Source organism: Anoplolepis gracilipes, chromosome 6 (genome assembly GCF_047496725.1).
Source record: "Anoplolepis gracilipes chromosome 6, ASM4749672v1, whole genome shotgun sequence".
Classification (NCBI taxonomy): domain Eukaryota; kingdom Metazoa; phylum Arthropoda; class Insecta; order Hymenoptera; family Formicidae; genus Anoplolepis; species Anoplolepis gracilipes.
In genome coordinates, this window is record NC_132975.1 from 15216964 (window position 1) to 15239764 (window position 22801).

A 22801-nucleotide genomic window follows, 5' to 3' on the forward strand; every position below is an offset into this window, starting at 1 on the left:
GCGATATGCATCTATCTCTAGTTTTAAGGCGATATCGCATTGACCCAATGAGAGGATTGGCCGTCTGCTAGGGAATTTCTAGGGTTTATTTCTTACGCGGCACATTTTGTACGTTTCATTATCCGTGGCCGTGTGGCCGCGCGTACAGTATCGATCAAAAGTTTTAAAAAGTTGCGTGTTGGCGTGGCGGCCGAGGAGGCGGATTCATAGATCTGCCGGTTTTCGATCTCGGGGTGAAAATTACCGATCAGCGACACCGTCATCGTCAATCGTGCAATCGTCATCATGTTTGCTCAGCTGCGATTTGTTTATCGCGCGCGATCAGTTCTGCATGTCCGGTCAACGGAAAGGACGAGTTTATGATAGCGGAGGAAAAAAAAAAAACAACGTTCCGTCGAGATCTGCATCTTTTAGCTGCACCTTATTACACCTTCTGTACTTGAAATAAAACATCTGTTTGAAACGAGATAGACGTATGTATGTACATACATTCGAGCTCTGTAAAAAGGCGAAACGAGCAGCTGACACGGCAAACGAATCTGTAAATATTTACATAGGGAAGGAAACAATTTACATAAAGTCTAGAAGGAGCAATTAAGAGGAACGAGCTCTCGGTGTACAGTCCGCTTCAATTTGTCGCTGACATTGGAAGTACACAAGCAACAAGCAGTTAACAGCCTCCTCGAGGTGCAGTAAAGCATGTACGTGTAAATGTCAGATAGCAAATGACGGCTGCGAAACGAGAGTAGGAATGTGACGGGGCGCAATTTGGCGGCTTTTGAATTTTTCTCAGCAGAAGGATCGAAGTCCGCGCGACACGCTGAGAATCGTAAATCGTACACGATGGAGGGTCACCAGGTATGTAAATCCGCATCCGGTGCGTGAAAGTCGCGAGTTCGATCAACTCGTTCGTTATGACTCATTCTATTAGCAAGTGGAGTAATTCTAGAACAATCATTCTTCTATTCCCTTCATTGTCTTTCGAGCGAAAATCTCTTTTATATTGTATTTCATTTTATATTCTATTTTCTTTCTTTTTACCTTTCAGGTAACAGCGCTGTATGATTTCACGGGCGAGTCAGGAACGGCAGAATTGTCCATTACTGCTGGTGAGCTTCTCACTGTCATACGAGACAATGTGGGAGATGGTTGGTGCGAGGGATTTAATCAGAGCGGGCAATCAGGCTTGTTTCCAGCGGCATACGTTCAAGTGGTCGAACAAGCTGCAGTTTCTTCCAGTATGTAATATGTATATTAATAAAAATTAAATATTTTTATTATGTGTTATAATATATTTTTGTTAACCATATGTTAACATGGTTTAATTTTGTGTCATGTTTATTCTCTCTAAAGAGAGATTGAGAGAGTGCGATAGATGAGTTACTTTTAAAACATATATATATATATATATTTAATAGTGTTGTTACTGAAATTTAAATATGGATTATTGTGTGGACTATGTACACAGATGCTATGACATCATCCCAGCAAAGTTCTGGGGATTATTGGGATGATGACTGGGATGACGATTCTGAAGTTGGACAAACGCAGGCTTATGTTCCACCTACGCAACAGCAGCAGCCACAAATTATACAACTGCCACAGCAGAATAGTACCAGCGAATATGGCGATCAAATATCAATGCATACTATACATTCTGTGATACCAGATAGGCCTATACCCAATGTACCAAAGAAAAATAACAAGTTTTCTACATTAATCAAGTCTGGGGAAGATAGTTTTCTGATGGGCACTAGAATAGTAACTGTGCCTGAGAGTGAAAAGATTTTTATAGAAGAGGACGAAGCTGTCCGATGTACGTGGGTATCGACCGGAGAATCATACAGTTGCGTCGTCACATCGCCTAAGAAGGAATCCAAGCTGAAGGGTCTCAAGAGTTTCATCGTCTACCAGCTAACTCCTACGGTAAAAGAAATTGTTGCGTCTTCTTTTTTGTATTTTGTTTAAGATTATAAAACTTTCTATAATACTAATATTTATTTAAATTGTAGTTCAACAATATACAAGTCTCAAGAAGATACAAGCACTTTGATTGGCTACACGAACGTTTAGAGGAAAAGTATTGCTTCATTCCGATCCCGCCTCTACCTGACAAGCAGATATCCGGGCGCTACGAAAATGCGTTTATCGAGCATCGACGTACGCAGCTGCAAGAGTTTGTTGATTACGTATGTCGACATCCTGTCCTGTCACGTAGTCGTGTTTGGGAACACTTTATAACATGTACGGACGAAAAGCGATGGAAGGCGGGGAAACGACAGGCGGAAAAGGACGAACTGCTAGGTGTGAATTACTTTAATGCCATTCAGTGTCCGGATACGCCACTGGATATCATAAAGATGGAGATTCAGACAGATACTTTCGGTAAATTTATCAATGGACTAGATCCGATGGTGAAGAACTTTATGGCTATGGCAGTCGATCAAGCGAGGAAACATCAAGTACTGTACAAAAGAGAATTCCAGAAGATTGGTCAATCTTTCACATCGCTCGGCCACGCTCTAGAAGCCGATGATAATGGTCGCGGAATGCTAACGCGGGCATTGAAGGCTACCGGCGACGCTTACAACGATATCGGCAAGCTATTCGAAGAGCAGCCCAAGTTCGATTGGGAGCCGTTGGCTGATAAGTTTCATATCTATCGCGGTATTATTAGCAATTTTCCGGACGTCATCAGCATTCATAAGGTATGTCATTTCGCGATGTCATAGTATAATTAATTAGACAATCTGATTTGAACAGATTAATTATCACTGTCTCATTCTTTTACAGAGCGCCGTGCAAAAGCGAAAAGATTGCGATCGATTGGTCAGCGAACACAAGATGGAACCGCAACAATTACGCGAATTTTCTCATCGAACTGACGTGATAGCTCGCGCATTGATCGCTGAAGAAACGCATTTTCAAACGGAACGAGAGGTACATATAAGTAAAGCTGTAAAGACACATCTCAGGGAACAAATCACTTTCTATAAAAAGATAGTCGACAAACTACAAGAGGCGTTAAATACGTTTGATGAATGATACTCGAATGATTGTCGCAGTCTGCCTAAGTAATATAAAATTCGATCGCTTTAAAGTCAGCTAACATCATCAATAAACTCATCACTAATAAACAATTATTCCGTGTACGATTACGACGATAAATATACCAAATGCACATAGTTTCACAGTGAGATATGTACATACATTAGATATATATTAATTACATCACAGCAATCGAATAGCTGAACTAGATAAGAATCGAAAAATGCTATACATAGCTGTCAAGTATTTGTAAAGCGATCAAGTGATCATCTTAATGTTGATAAATAATTCGAATTGATATATAATTATGTAATATTATTGATATATATTACGATAATTATATTAGTAATATATTACATTACTAATATAATTATATTACTAAAATTATATTAGTAATATATTTTGCCTTGATATTAATTGCATCGTTCCGTTTACTACGTCTCGAAATGTAATCTCAAAATTTTCATAAAATATTTCTTTTTCATAAATTTCTCTTATCACAGCGATATTATCATGTATATATAAACTTGAATTTTACACGATAATCTATATCCGATTTTATTATATATATTGATCGCGGAGCATTGTGTATTGCAATGTGAATTGTTATAGGTGTAATAATATTTTGTAACTAGAAGCATTCATATCTGTGTGTGTATGTGTGTGTGTGTGTGTGTGTGTTGTATAATATCAAAAATTGATAATTATGTCCACTGCTCTTGCCTGGAACAGTTAATGAATTTTATATTTTATCGAGATTTCTATTCTATAATATAATATTAACGCACATGTTATCATTTTCAAACAAAATAATCAAAATCGAAAACATATATATATATATATATAATTATATAAGTTATATTAAATACTTGAATCGTAATATGAAAAGATCAGATTTATTTAACGAGCAGCTAAATATAGAATTTGAAACTTTGCTTTCTAAGTTTTATAAGTATTTACCAAAAAATTTGATGTGAATTATTTTCCTCGGCAGAATATGAAAATTATTTATTCTATTGCAGTGAGGATTATATACATCTTTTGGTGTATTATATCATGAAAGGAGAAAAAGATAAATTATCCGCGCGTGATATCTTTCTACGAAGTGTTAAAAAGATAGTCATTGTACGCGTAGGTCTAATAAAATTCATTATTATTTGTATAATTGTAACACACGAATCTATACATTTTTAGCATAAGAAGCATGCGTAACGTGATAGTGAAAAATAACAAAATGCAACATACGCTACATTCTTGTTATCGCATTTAAATAAGTTGTACAAAGAGCTTATGTATATATACATATACATATTAAACATATAGGCACATATGTATATAAATCGATATACCTATAGCTAGGTTTTTATGCAGAAATTACTGTTTAATATTAACATGAACTGATAAAGACAGAAACAGTGCGTTTAATAATAACAGAATATTATTATATGCAAATAATTTGTCGAGTCGATTCGTTTTGTTGTTTTAAATTTACAATCACAGCGCTCAGAATCCACCTGCAATGTAATTTACATACAATATGTGTCTCGAACACTGAATTCTGTACTGTATTGGAATATCTACATCTTTTTCTATCCAAAAGTAAAAGAAATAGATAGTACTTGTCTTTTCTCTTACTTTGGTTTTTAACAAAAAGAACTTGGCATTCTAATATGATATAGAGTTAGTTTCGAAAAATCATTAACATTATTAAGAGAATACATTTCGACGAAAGGTAAGCGAAAGATAAACTGAAATTATATTGAACGAACCAAAGAACTGGTCGGTTTTTTTTCTTTTTTGGAAAGGAAATTCTAATAAACGGCTATTGAGTCAAGAATTTTAAATATCATTTATTAATTTTATCACATTCTCAATCAACTACCATATAAACAATATTCATACCGTTTCCTATCATTGCCACGCCTTCTCTTCAATTCAATTCAATTTTATTAACAAAATATCTCTTGGTGTATCACGAACTTATTACGCTTCTACTATGTGATCTTTCTTTTTTTAACCGCGGTGTATATTATTTGTATATACAAATATATCAGATCAAAAGAAATTCACAAAGATTTCAATCGTCATGGGAGAAAAATCATTGTGCTTGCCGAGTATATAAGACGCGTGAAAGATTAAAATCGTACAAAAACAACAAAAATGACAAACTATTGTCCCAAGTTCATTCAATGGTGGAGATAGCGCGCGCAGAGACAGTCTTTCTAAAGTACTTTACGTGTATATTGTATGTATATATGCGATAACACTTTTTTTTCTTCTAATATTACATAAGCAACTCGCGTACAAAAAATAGCGCCCATTCTTGTGCAATCACATGATCACGCATAATCAACAACTAAATAAGTCACACACAAATATAGAACAAATCGTACGTTTAATGCGCCGCGTTTAATTCGCTGTAATACTCTCTTATGTCTATCTCAAAATATGCATACGTCAATCCTACGTAAGGCCAATCATTCTTTTAAAAAAAAAAAAAAAAAAAAAAAAAAAAAAAAGCCTAGTTATAGAGAATAAAATATTTTTAAATAATACACATTGAACAATATTCATCAAAATAGGATTTTTCCTCTCTCTCTCTTTCTCTCTCTCTCGCATTCCATTTTACACGTTTCCTTTCAGACATAGGCCGCAATATATGTATGTAAAGAATGTATGCTATGTTACGTAGTTAAGCTTCGAAAGCTCGCCGAGCCTGATAGGACAGTATTGATATGCCGTTAACATCGTCAAATCGAGCGTAATAACAAAGAGGTAATAAGCTCTGCGTGATCCAACATCACCGAAAGGACATCGCAAACACATTGGCACATTTTAAACTCTATTTTATCTTTTATTCCGATAACATTCTTCAACGCGCGACATCGAATCCGCGAAAGCAAAATCGACGCGCGAATTATTTCGATTATTTATTATTATATTCATTACGGTATAGAGAGTTTTTCTTTGTTTTCTTCTATACTTTATAACTTTGGTTTGCGATAATACAAGACGGGGAGGGGAGGAAGCAAAAATTGTTCCGACGGGAGGCGATTATTGAACTCGGTACATTTGCGTTTTTTTTTTTCTAGCGTAACAATCTGCGAAAAGCCTTATTACAATGAGAAAAATACAGGATAGGAAGATATTAGTACTCTCTCGATGTATGCAATCGCGTTAACGTTAGACAAGAATGCTCGCTTTCTAGATAAAATTCGAAAATTGTTTCAGTAGTAATATAACACGAACGATATACGCACAGAGATGTCATGTCAAAAGTCTTTGCCGCGAGTGAAGAGAAGACTTTTGACACCGCACGTGCTATCATCACAATATTTCAATCGTTCCCTTTCTCGTTTTCGCTCTATGCACACAGCAGTCAGATTGGCCTTTACATTTTTTTTTTTCTTTTCTTTAGCTAAGACTGCACTAACAATTTGTTCTCATCTATTTAGGATCAGCTTATCTTTACATCACATTTACAGTATTCCTGCCGATATGTTTTTTTTTTTTTTTTTTGTTCATATGTGTGTGGCACGGTATTCTGAATATACAAGCTAAAGCTCCGTGTTAAAAATGTCCTTTTTTTTTTTAGAATTTTTATCACAGAGCCGTCACACAACGTGCGTATCTATTAGCGTAAAACGAATGTTTTTCTAGCGAATCTCTCTTATTAGATGACATGATGTTGATTATACGCGGAGCACTTTAGCATCGGGATCGAAAGAACACAGGTATACGCTCGAAGAGAACTATTACTGCAATAATGGTTACATTGATTAATATAGAATTCTATTTCTATCAATCTACTGTACTGTATTAATGAGAAAAATACCTACAGCGTGTTTACACGACAATCTTCGATCTTTCGCATATCCTACTCGTACAAGAAATTATGAAGCGCTGCACGTACATTTCTCACGCGTTAATATAAATCTACAAGCTTCGATAAAAAAAAATCGTTATCTCGCAACACAGATATTTCGAACACCTTCTGTGATATAAGCACCTACTAAAGTCTCTACTAATGGCACGTATGGTAATGTACCATCATCATGTCATCCAAGGCACTTCAGAAGTCAATTTACACAATGAAAGACATCAATCATAGTTTAAATGGATTATTTTACTTTGACAAGCGTATATAATTAACGGTAATTTCATATACAGTTATATCGCTTGTTCATTGCACCGCCAGATAAATATTATTCTACGGCCGTAAAGTAGAGAGTTGTTATCGGGCTTAGAGCTGTGATGGCGAAAACATGAAACTCGAGATGCGAGGTAAAAATGCTTGTAGCAAATTGGATTGCACTAATGCACGCAAAAATTATCGTACACAAATTTATATTGACATAAGTATCCCAGTCAGCAAAATGCGCGTAACATGCCGACAACGTGGCAACAGAATTACGTAAAAGTTGCTAGCAAATTGACATCTGTTATGTCCGCATCAAGCTTATGGTCTGCTAGCAGACCCTATTCACAGACTCCGAGAGCAGATTGGCGAACAAAAACCGAACAGGATCTGCTAACATGAGTTGACTTTTTAAATATATGTTTAAATGTCTCATCTTATACAAATGGTCTAAAGCAGCAGATGTCGGAGTCTCTGAGTAGAGTCTGCTTGATTTTTTTACATCAATTTATCGATTTAATCGGTCGTAACAATTTCTGTACCAAATTTGTATCCTTTTTTGCTGACAATTAACAGCAGACACTTAATATAATCTGTTTTCGACAGATTTGTCTATCTGGATAATTAAAAAACTAAAAGAATTAATACTAAGAGCGCTATTATTAGTATTCAATACAAATAATGATAATAATAATTCAGATTATTATAAAAAATTATCTTAATGTTTTAATTACTTATATATTTATATTGTAAATTTGTGTACGATAATCTTTAATGTACACCAACCGAATTCCCTATTAAATTATTCGGGACGCTCTAATTGTTTCCTTATAAAAACAAAAAAAAAAGAATAAGTTATTTCGCAATGCTAAAATGTTCCAAATGGTTAATGGACGAAATTCACTGCTAGAGAGCGATGTTATCCAACGCATCCTCAAAGATAAGATCATTATCGAGATTCAACACGCTTTCTTCTTTCTATATTTCTTTACGATATTCCCTTACATCGAGAAGTGCCCGCTGTACGGACGGATGCCTAATATGATAATGCCAAGAGATTATATTATATCATAGTTTAATTCCGAGAGAAAGAGTGAGTACATACTATAACGACAGGGATGCCTGTTCGATAAAGCGTAATTAGCATATTTTTCTTTCTTACATTGTTTGCTGCTCGAACTTTTTTTAACAAGAACCATATGTGTGTGTGTGTGTGTGTGTGTGTGTGTGTGTGTGCGTGTGTGTGTGTGTGTGTTCCGAGTTCTACTTTCATAACTAACTGTAAAACACGGAAATCGCTAGTCGGTCTCTTTTTATTTTATTTTGTAGATATGTCTTGCAAAGGATAGCTTTGCGATTGAACAGCGGTTTACATTACATGATATATGTCCCAATTTATATCAAACTTGCCTATAATATCCATTCAAGCAACAATTTTGGTAAATATAGGGCATTTGAAATGTATATTTTGATTAAAACATGATTTACAAATTTCATGCTCAGTTCACTTCGCAGTGAGGATTTAATGGTATGAAACTCATTATTCCGAATTACAATTGTACATTTTTATATATCACGCACAAAAGATATTTTCGCGAATACCAGTCTTAATACGGATACGGCAAAATTATTATTGCGAGAAATTTTACTTTTACTAATGTTGCAAATAATGAAAATAATAAAGATCCAATAAACAGATCAGAAGTCAGATCAAATAACATTCTCTTTCACTTTTCGTTGATTAATCCGATTTTTCGTTCATGTAATGATACAATAAAGCAGACGTAAAAATTATTGACTCCTATATTACCGTATAGCCGTTCATATATATGGCACACATTCCAATTATTAAAAATAACATTAATATTTTGCCTTTACATATATACGAGATGTAATCAAAAAGTTTCCGAACTGTCTTCGTAATAAAAAAAAAAAAAAAAAACTATTGCTTATCGATATAAATTTCATCGCCTTCAAAATAGTCCCCCCTTGGCCACCTATACACTTATACCAGCGGGTGTCTATTATTTCTCAACACATTTTTTAAAATAATTTTTCGGAATGCCTCGTCGTATTCGCTTAGATCGTTTTTATGTCGTCGAATCTTTTCCTTCTCAGTAAATTTTTCAATTGAGGAAAGAGCCAAAAGTCGCAAAGTGCCAAATCACAGGTGCGAACACAGGGGTTGCTGAAAAGCATTCCGAAAAATTCTTTTAAAAAATGTTTTGAAAAATGACAGATACACACATTTACTGGCACACGTTTATACGTACCCAAAGAGATTACTTTAAAGGCGATTAAATATTTATACCGCTAAGATAAAAGTTTTTTTTTTTTTTTACAAAGACAGTTTGGAAACTTTTTGAGCAACTCTCGTATATACATATATACCATTAATAAAAATCTTTTAAATCGTCACACAAAAATTTGAGGCAGAATAAAGTAACAAAATAACAACGTGTAGGAAATAATTATACAATCGCTGTGACAGTACTTTTGTAGAACTGTTTCTCATTTGTATATCTCTTCAAAATCAGGCACGCAAGATAATCTATATATGAGTTTCAACGTGTATTTGTGCATTATGTACACCTTATGTATCCTATAGAAATAGAAGTGTAATATAGTGCAATATATTAATATATTAGCAGAATAATGTACATATACGTATGTATTTAAGTGTCAAGCTAGCTCAGCGAATCCTATTCACAAAGTAGATCCTATGTGTTAACCCTATGTGTAATATAGTAATATTACTATGTATATGAAGGATAGAAGAGAGAAAAGTATATTATATATATATATATATGAATGTATGTAGGATACGTATTACATACGATAGTACATTGTACAAGTGTTTGCAATGCAAGCATTTATATATATATAAAAGGTATATTATCAATTTAAGAAAATATAGAAATAAAATACGTTAATAAAAAAAGAAAAAAAAGAGAGAAGGAAACAGATCTCAGGCTATGTCTCTGTGCACTAAGTGACCTCTCGATATATCGTCTGTATCTTTTGGATAATAAGTTTTAGCGAACCACTCGGAAAAAGTAAACTGTGACCTGTGTAAATAGATAACGAATCAATCTCTATCATTCTCTGAGGTATATATTACGGAGTGAGCGAGGATCGAATTAGGAACCGTAGTAAATGTAATTTCTCATATTCATTTTTGCTCTAACAATACAAGGTCTCTATGCTGCACAGAATTGTATCAAACAGCCGCGCTACTTATTACACCGAATTTTTTATAAAATATAAAAACTTGTCGTTGTACTGTTCGCGTAATGTATATATTTATATATATGTATATATATATACGTCACATTATATAATAGAACGGACTCGATCTAACAAAGTGATTGCGGATATAATCGCGGCACGTAATTTTTAAGTCTTGTATCTTTAGAGAGATGCGACCGCCTTTTATTCTGTCAGATCAACGCAAAACGTATTCTGCAAATTGCTATACGACCTATTGCTTATGCGTGTATAACACAGGAAACATCGTAAATCATAAGAATAAAGCCTAAGCGAAAGTAACTGCAGTAGAAGAAGGTACAAGAGTCGTATTGTATCGCATGGGCCCGCCAAAGCGAATTGTGATTTACGCCTTTCGATGTAGATTATGTCTCTTAATTTGTATGTGCATATTTATGTGTGTGTACGTGTACGTGTATGTGTGTGTGTATCACCGACGTGAAGCACAAATTGGCTTTATAAATCTGTCCTTCCTGTGTAGCTTGAAAGCGACAGTTTCATCGCGTGATGCGACCCGGCCGAATCGGTCATCGGTACACGAGATTTTACCTACATTCGATTCTCCTTACGTTTCCGTTGCTTCCTAAGTTGCGACACATTGTCCCGAAATAGAACGGAAGGAGAGAGCGGTGCGTCGTGTGTTGTCCCACAGCTTGAAGCATTTATTGCGCATGTATAATAGCATCGGCGGCGAACAATCGGCGGGAATAATCGGAATGGCGTGAGAAGTGAGATTCATAAACGTCAGCAAACTTGGCGATGCGTCGAGCAACGTAGTCTGCTTCAGTTACTAAGATGGCTCGAGGGCAGCGACCCTGTGTGCTGGTTGTAGTTGATTTGCGATTGCTCTCGATATTGCACGGGGTTGCCACCGGAGGAACCGATTGTACCTATGCCCTCTTGCACCTGCTGCTGCTGCTGTTGCTGCTGCTGACTGCTGTTTAGCGCCAGCCGTTGCATTTGCCGTATCACCGTGGCCGCGTGATACGCTTGCTGCAATAACACAAAGGAAAGACATTCCTATGATGCTCAAAGACACGCGGATAATTAATCACGCGCACGATCGATCGGCGATACCAACCTTCCACCTTGCTTTTGCGAAGGTCTTTTTAAGTTGTTCCGATACAGTGCCATGGATGTTCTTATTGCTAGCCGCGTTGCCGGAAATCCTGAAAAATATCAAGATGCATTATTATGTATATTATGTATTACATTAAATCACACTTTCCTTATTTGCAATTTTGAAATACTACTGAAATACATTAAAGTTTCTTTGCATACATTTGCAAAGTAATGACAATTATAGATATTTAGTTTAAAAATTCATCAATATATAAATATGTAAACATGAATCCTTTCATCATAATAATTTAAATATCGAATAAAATTGTAAAAATCCTTACCAAGGATGTGCAAGAGCCTGTCTGCAACTGTAACGCTCCTCAACATTGACGCACATCAGCTTTCGAATAAAATCCTTCGCGGAATCACTGATGTCGTCCCAATATGGTGAATCAAATTCAAATTCACCTACAACAATCTAGTTAGCTCTTTTGCTATAGAGAATATATACAATTTATTTTGATTATATCAAAATAACTCGCATTTCTTGATATTTATTGATATTCATAAGAAATAATATTCTAAACTGAACGAATCGCATTCTTAATATCAAAATGCTCCAAATGCTGTCATGTATTATTATTATAGTATTTGTCATCCTCTCTATTAATCTTAGCTCGTGAAGCATTTTCCTTATTTATTACCATACTGATACAGAATATGTAAGAGATATTGTAGAAATGCAAAATTAATTATATATTAATATTTTGCATTTTCGACGTTTTCTAAATTAAATAAAGAATTTGTTGAAATACTAAAATTAATACTAAAATTAATTAATTAATTTTAGTATTAATTTTAGTAAACTTTTTTTATTTAAAATAATTAGTAAATGGCTCAAGAATTAAATAAATAATGATATAGTACTGGAGGCATAGAAGAGCCTAATATAACAACGTAATTTTGAATTAAATAAATAATTAAATAATTTATTGTTACGTCAAATGAATTACAATATATAAATTTGGTATAATAATATATTTTTTTATTTAATTTTTCAAATAGAAATTTTGAATCAAATCTTTTCTTTGTCAAGCATCTTTATTATTATTTATGCGTGTGTTTTTCGATAAAAATAAAACGGCTAGAACTCTGTACTTAGAAATTGTTTTCATTCCATTACCTTTCAGAATTTGCGCGAATAAATTGGCATCGTTCTCGTCATAGAATGGAGGATAACCGCATAGGAGGATATAGGAGATAACGCCTATGCTCCACACGTCCACCGCTTTGCCGTACGGCTTCTGCGCGAGAACCTCGGGTGCTGCGGATCATCAGAATAGCGTTTGATCATCGATGCTTGAAATCCATCTCTCCTGTTTTTATTTTTCTCTTTACCGTTGCTAAAAACTCACCGACGTATCCCGGCGTACCGCATGCGGTCGCCATAATCCCGGAGTCTTCCATCTTCGATAGGCCGAAATCGCTGATCATGATCTTACTATCCTCGTCCGGGCTATAATAAAGAAGATTCTCAGGCTTGAGGTCTCTATGAACGACACCCTGCTCGTGCATGTAGTCCACCGCCTCGAGCACCTGTCTTATTAAGCCGGACGCATCTTTCTCCGTGTACGAACCCTTTTCGACGATTCTGTCAAACAGCTCTCCACCTGTGACCCTACGATTTCATTTGCAAACGTTTATCTTCAACATTTCAAATATTCAATCTAATCTTCGATACTATTGTATCGAAAAAAAAAAAATGATATAAATGTAGCACGTTACTCACAGTTCCATAACTAGATAGACCTTGTGTTTGTCCTCGAAAGTCTCCAACAATTGAACGATATTGGGATGAGTTAACCTGCGAACAATATCTCACGTTTTCTTCCTCTAATTTAAAGCATTGCATAAAATGAAATTTGATTTAATGATTTTTTTTTTTTCATATGTCGTGTATTACTTGATTGTATCGTTCATCTTCATTGTACGATCGGATAAGCAAACTATACGTTATTTACTTTCTACACACGTTTCTCTCCCTCGAAGAGATAAAAACAAAGTTCACAAAGTTAATCAGAGAACAAACACTTATCTTACAAGAGCCAATACTCGAAAGCTGATAAGGATCCAGAGATTTAATAATAAGAATTGTAATCGCTTAATCATACCGGAAAAGAAAGGTCGGTGTCTTCTGACAAGTATTATCAAACTTTATTGGAGAGATGATTATTGGGTTGATCCTTTTTCTTTTTAAGATAGATATATATATATATATATATATATATAAAATTATATATCATGTCATTTTTATCAAAAATGTGTGATATAATTTAATATAATTTTTTATTTTAATGTGTGTGTAATCACATTATTTTTGAAATTCAAATTGCAATCTAATCTCTAATATTTATAATTAATCATTTTAAGCTCGCAAAATAACAAAATTGTAATAAACTGGTAAATAACATTAAACAGTGATGCAAAATATCAGCTGAATGTTATAATTGTAGCTACGTAATATATATTAATAAAAAAACATGCTTCAATATTTAGCTAAAATTATATTGTAAATTTGGCACACATAGATTCTTAATTAAATACAGACAATCACACATCTACGTAGAAAGAAATAACTATTTACAAAAGTATTGCTTAGTAGCGGCAAAGCAATATCTATACGGAATATGTACAAGGATCCGAAAAAGATACGAAGAATTGCGTATCAACTATTGCAATATATTACGATAAATATGACATGAAAGAACACTGACGCAAAATAGCATCTATTAACATTTATTAAATGTAAAAAGATAAAAAAATATCTCTTTTCAAATCGCTATTATCCCATAATAGCTTCATATCGCAGGAATAACCTTCGCGCAACTTGGCTTATTTTACATTATTTTCTTGTCAAGAATACACTTGCTTCATTATCTCTTGTACATATTTCACGTTACACTACCTTGTGAGAAAATGTGTTCATTAAACGGCTAGCTCTTGTTAAAAGCAGCATCTTTTACAACGTAATCGATCAAATTTGTTGCATTTCAAGCTACTAAAAAATGCTAGAACAACATCATCGTGTGATCATATGATTCAACACGTAGATATATGCAAGTTTTTTTTTCTCACGAACAGAATATATGAGCGTGAACTATTTATGTGTTATTATGTAAGGATGTTTTTCTTTCATCGTAAAACGTGGCATTTTATCTATTGAATTCTATATAAAACGATCTACTACTTATGACTTTGTTATTCAATTTTATTAATTTCATATCTATGTGCAAAAATTAGGCGTCTTTATAAATTACACCGATATCACTTACGATAGAAATACGATCTAGTGAAAAGCAGATAGCAATGAGGTCGTAGCAATGTATATATCTAATTTTTTTTTATAATACTACTAGTATCAAATTTACATAATTATCGTAAGTTTCTGCGGTTTTAAATTTCTTATTTCTGTATATCAAAAAATCAGCGAGAAAAAGTTTTAATATGTAATATTTGATCAAAGAGAAGACGAACATGATGCAGTTTTAAAAGAAAAATATAATATGTATTCTGTAGTTCTGAGCATTCTTCTTTCTCCGACAAGACTAAAAAAAAAGTAGACTTTCTCTATGTCCATTCATTGAAATAAAAGAGACAAGAAAAAATTAACAATATTTCTAAATAATAAGAATTGAGTAATTTTTCAAAAATAAAAAATTAATATATATCTCACAGACTAAATTCATAGATTAAAAAATATAAAACATATAGTTTAACGTATAAAACATTTAAATAAATATGGACAACACTTCTTCCTAATTTGTTCTGTGTATTATTAATCACCAGATAAAAATAATTATATTATTATTTCATAATAATAATATAAATAACAAAACGCGCGCGCTGGAATCGATCGATATATACAAAACGTGATATGGTATGATTGTCTGTTTGCTGCAATCAGAAACTATATTTTTGTTTGCATTGTAAAATGTTACGTTATTTCTTTAAAAAGAAACGTATATGATATAAAAAATAACACAGTTTTGGATGTAAATTTAAGAGAAAGACAGTAGCGTCTATTATTAAATCTTTTTTTTAAATATTTTATGCTGTTTTGCTACTTTACTGAGAAACGAAATTGTAAAATATAGAAACAAAAGATTTTTCAAAGCATAATTTAAACAAATTAAAAAAAAAAAAAACATTTTCATAATATATGCGTGTGATATTAATGTTTTCTATAAATTGCCGCATGTATTAATAATATCTCGATATCATTGTCAATGCGTATTGTCGTTTCGTTCTAAATAAAATTTTATCGAAAAATATATAGATATTACAAGATAATTATATATCGATTCTTATATCGCACAAATCGGTCTCCATTTTGTAGAGTAGTATTATCTAACGGCTGTCGTGGAGAATTTATTATCATAAATTTATATCATGTGTTGCTAAAAAAAAAAAAAAAGCTGTTCACTTTACGACGTAATTACAAGCTTACGAAAAAAATTGCGTGTACGATAAAAAAAAACATACTTTTGCACATCCCATATTTTTCGGGTAATTTGTCAAGAAAAGAAAAAGATCTGTTATCGCACAAAATATTTTATTAGATAAAAACATTTCAATAAAAAGAGAGAAAGAAGGAGAGGCACTCTTTATAATAATAATAATAACAATAATAATAATAATAATAATAATAATAATAATAATAATAATAGTAATATTTTTCTTTTTCGTGTAAAATAATTCGTAGAAGACGAAAGATAGGGTGTGCAAATATATGTATTATATATTGATTTTTTTACTATATACCCACTGTAGTTTCTCGCTTAGCGAAAGGTGTGGCAAGTATCAAGGATACCAAAACTGTGTTGAACGCTACGTAGTGACGAACGTGCACATATCGTGCATCTTCGTGTATTTATAACTTATATATATATATATATATATATATATATATATATATATATATATATATATATATATGTATATATGTATATATATATATATGTATATATATATATATATATATATATATATATATATGATTTGAATTGTAAAAATGTATGGCATATCGTCGAGAATGATACAGAAGAATACTGAGAGCGGTACAGGTAGTTGGTGCCCGTACTCTCTGGGGCCCCACACTTACCATCTCTTTTCGCCACTACTATCCGACCTGAGCGATCCGTCACCACTCTGTGGTGTCGCACTTTCACTGAACCTACGAAGTATAATAAAAAATACCATACACAATTACATAATTATATCTATATAAATATCGAGAGCAGAGCTGATCGCACTTATTCGCGGGCCAAGTCATTTTTTCTTTTTTTTTTTTACTCTTATTCTTTATTCTTTATTCCACATTGATAAACTTCCAGGGTTTTCCTAATTCGGTTGTGTATAAAAATTGGATTTATATAAACTAACCGATTTTGTAATACTGTGATATTACAAATAGTGGTGTAGTAAAGTTAAAGTCTCGTTCGTCGTGAAATGTAAATATACATAGCAGATTATGAAAATAGATATATTCAACACACAAAGAGTATGTTCGATGTTATTGAAATTTCATGTGTGCATGCATGCAGTGTTTTTTTTCTATAAAAATTTAAAATACAAAATTTCCACATTTACTTATATATTGATTGGATCCGAATACATTTTTTAATAAATTATTTAAATGAAAACATCCATCCACTTTATCGTTATAATGTTATGCATTATATATGTGTTTTGCAGTTTTAGCGTGTTGATGGTTTGAATAACGTGTATGTATAATATATATATATATATATATATATATATATATATATATATATATATATACGTGTGTGTTATAGCACTTTTTGTAGTACTGATCGATAAATGATAATTTCATGATACAACAGAATTCTCGGGATCTTTTTTTATAATCATTTTCTAAGCGCTCTTGCGTGATTGAATTTAGTCTTGTCATGTAAATCACAGTAACATAGAATAGAATGGTAAAAGAGAGAGAGATAATTCAATGCTGGTAAAAAACATGGAAAAGTATCATCTCAACACCATATCCATAGCTATTAGTCGAAGATATTATCAAAAATACATGTATGTCCACGTGATAAAAGACATTATGACAGAGAATTTTCGAGTATGTGTTATAGAATATGTTTAACAGAGCATCGAGACAATAGCTTATATACGAGAGGCACATTATTTGCATACAACATTAAAGATAACAAGAGGACAGACGACAGCCATCAGAGCTTGCTGCAAATGCTACATCACAACGCTTTTCTCGAAAAAAAATTTCCGAGACATTGTATTGTGTGAGCTGGACTATATAACACCATATACAATGTACAATGTATATGTAGTCATAATAATACCATATAAGAATGAGAAAGCGATGATATTTGGTAGTAGCTTATAGATTAATGTTCATATTCTTCCACGTGTTAATTAATATATGTTGATATCGTGATATCAAACGGATATCGAGAACAATTTTTATGGATATTATCAAAACAACTTTAAAAAGCAAAACTCGAAAAACCCTTATATTATATTATTTTTTTAACACCACGACAGATGAATTTGTTGTTTAATGTACGCATAGAGAGCTATGGGGGGGGGGGGAGGAAGAGGATACGATACTCGAATCATATAATTTTGACAGATGAAGCGTTCGTTATATAAAGGGAAGCATGCGTATAACTATGTATATCGAAGTCGAGTCCAACGATAAATAGAACTGATGTACTTAAATCAGCCAATTATCAATTTTCCGAATGTCTAAGTATTATAAAGAGCAACTATAAACCAAAAAAAAAAAAGAGTTAACATTACTAGTAAAAATTGATCTACTGTATTATCCAGCTCTGGGGATCACTTTGCTTCCTACCTTCGCAGGACTTTGATTTCATTCTCTAATGAATCCTCCTTTCCCTTTAGCGCCTTTTTGTCGATTATCTTCACAGCAAACATTTGACCAGGCTTCTCTTTACTTTCCGCTAGTCTCACTTCGGAAAACGCACCCCTAAACAAATGAAAATAATAGAAGATATAAATTTATTATATTTTTAATTAGAAGCTATATCGTGCATGTGACGTTTCTTTAAGCATATCATTATTCCTGCAATTATGTAAACTAACGTTTTTTTTTATTAATTTATAGATCAATTAATGTATATTATCACTAGTTACAATTGACCAGACTTTGGGCACAATAATGTGCTGCAAGTAATTAACTTTTCAATTATCATATAAAGTACGATAACAGATGCATCTTGAAACACATATAGAATGCATCAAAAGACATCGCATCACGTTATCCAAGTAACAAAAGGTCTTTTATTCTCCGTAAAATTTACGTTTTATTTTCTAGCGTCTCTTGACAAATTAGATATCGAAAAACTATCAAGAAATGGAGCAAAATGTAATTTTAATTTAAGAGACATCATAAATATAACTAAGAATATTTTTAGGAGGAAAAAAATATCTTATCTCTATAAATTATAAATAAAAGAAGTTTTCCTTTCCCCAAGTTTTTACAAATTCATATTATATAGCCGGAAGTCAGAGACTATATTAGATGTATTCAACGATGCTTGATTTTTCACGTTATTTAAGATTTTCTAATTAAACGAGAACGTACATTCGATTTTATAAACAAGTTATCTATTTATAGATAATTTAGACACATTTTAATGCAGGACCGTATTAAATGTATTCTTATATGTTTGGTGTGTTCTTCGTCACTTAAGTATTCATTATATGTATCGCAATGCATCGGCAATCTGTTATATAAACGACACAATAATTCATTGACAAATAGTACTGATGCAGCTATTTATAAATATATATACGTCAAGGATTTGCGTTCTAAGCAATTACTTTTTCAAAAAAAAAAAAAAAAATCGATAACGCGCACATACAAAACAGTTAAGAAAAATATCGATGACGAACATTGAGCGCACTTTTTCTGAATCGATCTAGTCAACAATCGGCAAGTTTAATTCGGATTCCGAAAAGTATCGCGACAAGAAAGAAAATACCACATTTAATTTTTGAGCTCCAAACAAAAGAGATAAAAATTAAAATTAAAATAAAATTATAAAAATGTAATAATAACGAAAAGAGACACAAATTTTCATCTCGCATACTTTTCATCAAATTCGATATTGCGCTATATATATATATGTGTGTGTGTGTGTGTGTGTGTGTGTGTGTGACAGTGAAAAGAACTTCTGGTTAAAGACAGCAATTTAAGAGAATCTGACAAAGTGTAATTACAAAAATGCATATACATTATATTTTAATACGATTTTAATGCATATCGAGTGACGTTGACATCCTTTACAAATAAAAAGAAAGAAAAAAAAGCGTAGCTTCTTCGCGCGCGGAATATTTCGAAAAGCAATCCATCGCGAAAGAAAGTTACGTTGCATTAATGTCGGCGAGACAAGAAAAGAATGATTAAATCGCGGACACTTCCATTTGTGCAATCCACTTAGCACGCGGACGTCGTTTATACGCAAACGGAAGAAACTGGAAGCTGTATTATGTATTCCGAAGAAGGCCACGTAGAAAAAATGTGTCTACAGGGTGGCCCGTTTTAAATGACACATTGATATCTCTCGAAAAGGTTTCATACAACAATTTTCTGATTTCGAGAGGAACATAGGACGATTGATTTAATCTTGGATAAAGATCATGAGGCTACTTCAAGATTGTTTTCACTTTTTTAAATGAACCACTCTAATTTATTAATATATAATCGAGGTTCCTTGTAATTTCGTAAAAAGTCATAAAGATAGGACGACCAAAATTGAATAGTTTATGAGGTATTTTATACTTGATATAATTTTACATAAACTGTAAAATATATCTCGTCATAAACCCTATAAAAATTTTATTCTACCCTCGTAACTTTTTACTAAATTGCAAGGAATCGATTTATAGATAAACAAATTAAGATTCCATTAAAAAAATGAAGATGACATTAAAATAATCTCATGACCTTCACTCAAGATCAAATCATCACCAAGATGGCATCATCTTGTGTCTGCTTCGAAAGCACAAAACTTTGTACGAAATATTTTTCGATGGAAACCTTGTATACGTAAAATTCTACTTGTAAGATCAAATGTTTCACAGAATGTCTTTCAATCATCAATTTTTCGATTAATTCAAGATTTCTCGATTTCTTTTCATTCAAAAACATATCGAAGAGGATCATTTCCGATAAGTATGTGATTTTCATTGTTATATAATTCTTGTAATTAAATATTACATGAAAATCATTTCTGTCAAACAAAAAACCGTATTAAATGTATAAAAATGAGATTCTCTCAGTTATTCGCCTGTTTGAAACTTGATTCGAGAACTGCTTTACTTATCAGTTTTTTTAACTGAAAAATATTGGAGAGAAAAAGAGAGAGAGAGGGAGCGAGAAAGAAAATCTAACTCATTTTAAATTCAAAAAAATCTATTAGAACTGATCGAGAAAGTTACAAGGACGCCTGATGGTTAAAGGACATTTTGTATTCATACGAATTTTCGTCGGATTTGGTGCAAGTAGAGGATCATCCTCGAGGATATCACGCGAGATGCATACTAATATCACGTTCCTACAAATAAAAGAAATAACCGATATGAAAGAGAGAGAGAGAGAGAGATATACGCGCGCGAGAAGGAGAGAATAATCTTCATTTCGCGCACATGAATATTAAAAAATACAATTCCTTCGAATATATGTCTGCAATTTTACGTAAAATTTTTTCGCAAACAACAACATCTCCATCTTTTTTGTCGACATACGCGATTCGTGCGTATCGATATATAAAAAAAAAATTATTTTTCGATTATATCATCGACTTCTAGCGTCATTCGAACTTTAATATTCCAATATTCTCCGGTCTTCTCGATCAAAGTTACGTAACGTGTAATCATAGGCAATCTGTTATACGCGAATCGAGATGTCACACATATGTGACGCGTGGCAGCGAAAGTGTAAAGAGCTAATGTTTAATCGATCTTGCACAGAATATACATATATCGCCCGCACACATTGTTACGCTTATATTTGTTATTTAATGCACTATCATGTAATGTATAATATTACAGTATTAATATGTAATGTACATTACAGTATTTATTGTATTATTTTACGAAAAAGTCAATGCAGAAAATAAAATGTTGATTCGTATTATTATAAAATAAAAAAAAAAAAAAAAAAAAAAAAAATTGACCCCAGAAAGAGTTTATCGTAAAGATGTATATATCAGAAGATTGCGTTTATCTTTCATGAAAATGTAATCCATTTAGAGATGAAAAGTATATATATCGCAGACTTTCTATGTATTTGCACATCCCTTGAATGTAAACAGACTGCCGTATAAATAATCACACATTTCACGGAACGCCGTTATCGAGATCTTTATCTGTCATTAACTTTTTAATCTGCGGCGATAAATAATTAAGCTAGAAATTGGATACCCGTTAAAATACTATATCAAATTAATCGGAACAGAATCACGTTTTATCAACCGTGACATTTAATCCGTAAAATTCCTTCGTTAATCATCGAGTCTACTGGCTGGATAATTACTCCGATGATTGAATTTCCGCTATCACGTAAGAACATAACTTGACGTTTTGCCGTACAAGAGAAACATGTGTTCGTACGTCACGGTCTGAGAACGGTTTTTTTAATTCCGCGCCGTCACAATCTCGACAAATCAAAACAAAAGATGATACACTTACGTGCCCAATAGATCCTTCAGGATATATTTATCCTCGACGGAGGGCGATTTGTCGTCCTTCCCATCCTTCTTGATCTTCTTGTTCGAGTCCTTCTTGCCGAAGAGCGGCATCTTGTCCCCCGAAACTCGCGCGCGCGCGCGCGCGTGTATTATATACGAGACAACGTATCTGATGTACACGCAACCGTATCCGTCACATCAAAATATACGGTAACACACTGTGTATATCGCCTCCCGTGATTTTTTTTTTTTCCTCCCTCTTTCGCGACCGATCGGCGTGCGACGCAAATCGCACGACAAGTTACAAAAGTTGGCGGACTCGAAGAATCACCGTATCGATCCCCGAGAGGATCGAGACTTGACCGATCGTCGTCCTCCGGCGCACTGGGAAGACACCCGTCGCGTCAGACGCGTTGATAGATCGTCATGTTCTCCCGACAACTCCGCAGGAGCAATCGTGAACCCGCGACCTTTCGGATAGCCCGGCCCGCCGCACTCTTCCCACCGGCCGTTGTAACCCTCCCTC

General features: G+C 33.2%; 2 protein-coding genes across 3 annotated transcripts; one reads left to right on the forward strand and one right to left on the reverse strand.

Moving 5' to 3' along the window:
- Window positions 1-157: 157 nt before the first annotated feature.
- On the forward strand, window positions 158-6489 carry Sh3px1 (sorting nexin 33-like protein SH3PX1). The gene is made up of 5 exons (XM_072895000.1): window positions 158-858; window positions 1049-1238; window positions 1469-1926; window positions 2013-2708; window positions 2794-6489. The coding sequence occupies exons 1-5, from the start codon at window positions 844-846 to the stop codon at window positions 3043-3045; spliced, it is 1611 nt and encodes a 536-aa protein (XP_072751101.1). The 5' UTR covers window positions 158-843; the 3' UTR covers window positions 3046-6489.
- Window positions 6490-11105: 4616 nt separating this feature from the next.
- Camki (Calcium/calmodulin-dependent protein kinase I) lies at window positions 11106-22795 on the reverse strand. Of its 2 annotated transcripts, XM_072895002.1 has the most exons (9): window positions 22277-22795; window positions 18414-18548; window positions 16677-16748; window positions 13305-13379; window positions 12931-13193; window positions 12699-12839; window positions 11857-11983; window positions 11535-11622; window positions 11106-11446 (listed from the first exon to the last, which is right to left on the reverse strand). In XM_072895002.1, the coding sequence occupies exons 1-9, from the start codon at window positions 22384-22386 to the stop codon at window positions 11237-11239; spliced, it is 1221 nt and encodes a 406-aa protein (XP_072751103.1). In that variant the 5' UTR covers window positions 22387-22795; the 3' UTR covers window positions 11106-11236. The 2 variants fall into 2 exon arrangements, with proteins under 2 accessions (XP_072751103.1, XP_072751104.1); XM_072895003.1 differs by lacking the exon at window positions 16677-16748.
- Window positions 22796-22801: the final 6 nt, after the last annotated feature.

Excerpts from the sequence above, each read along its gene's own strand:
- Sh3px1 (XM_072895000.1), top strand. Across the intron at positions 1,239-1,468 it reads ACAAGCTGCAGTTTCTTCCA|ATGCTATGACATCATCCCAG; the intron begins GTATGTAATATG and ends CTATGTACACAG. Across the intron at positions 2,709-2,793 it reads ACGTCATCAGCATTCATAAG|AGCGCCGTGCAAAAGCGAAA; the intron begins GTATGTCATTTC and ends ATTCTTTTACAG.
- Camki (XM_072895002.1), bottom strand. The coding sequence starts at position 22,386 with ATGCCGCTCTTCGGCAAGAAGGACTCGAACAAGAAGATCAAGAAGGAT. Across the intron at positions 12,840-12,930 it reads CGGTACGCCGGGATACGTCG|CACCCGAGGTTCTCGCGCAG; the intron begins GTGAGTTTTTAG and ends GATGATCCGCAG. Across the intron at positions 11,623-11,856 it reads CAGGCTCTTGCACATCCTTG|GATTTCCGGCAACGCGGCTA; the intron begins GTAAGGATTTTT and ends GATATTTTTCAG.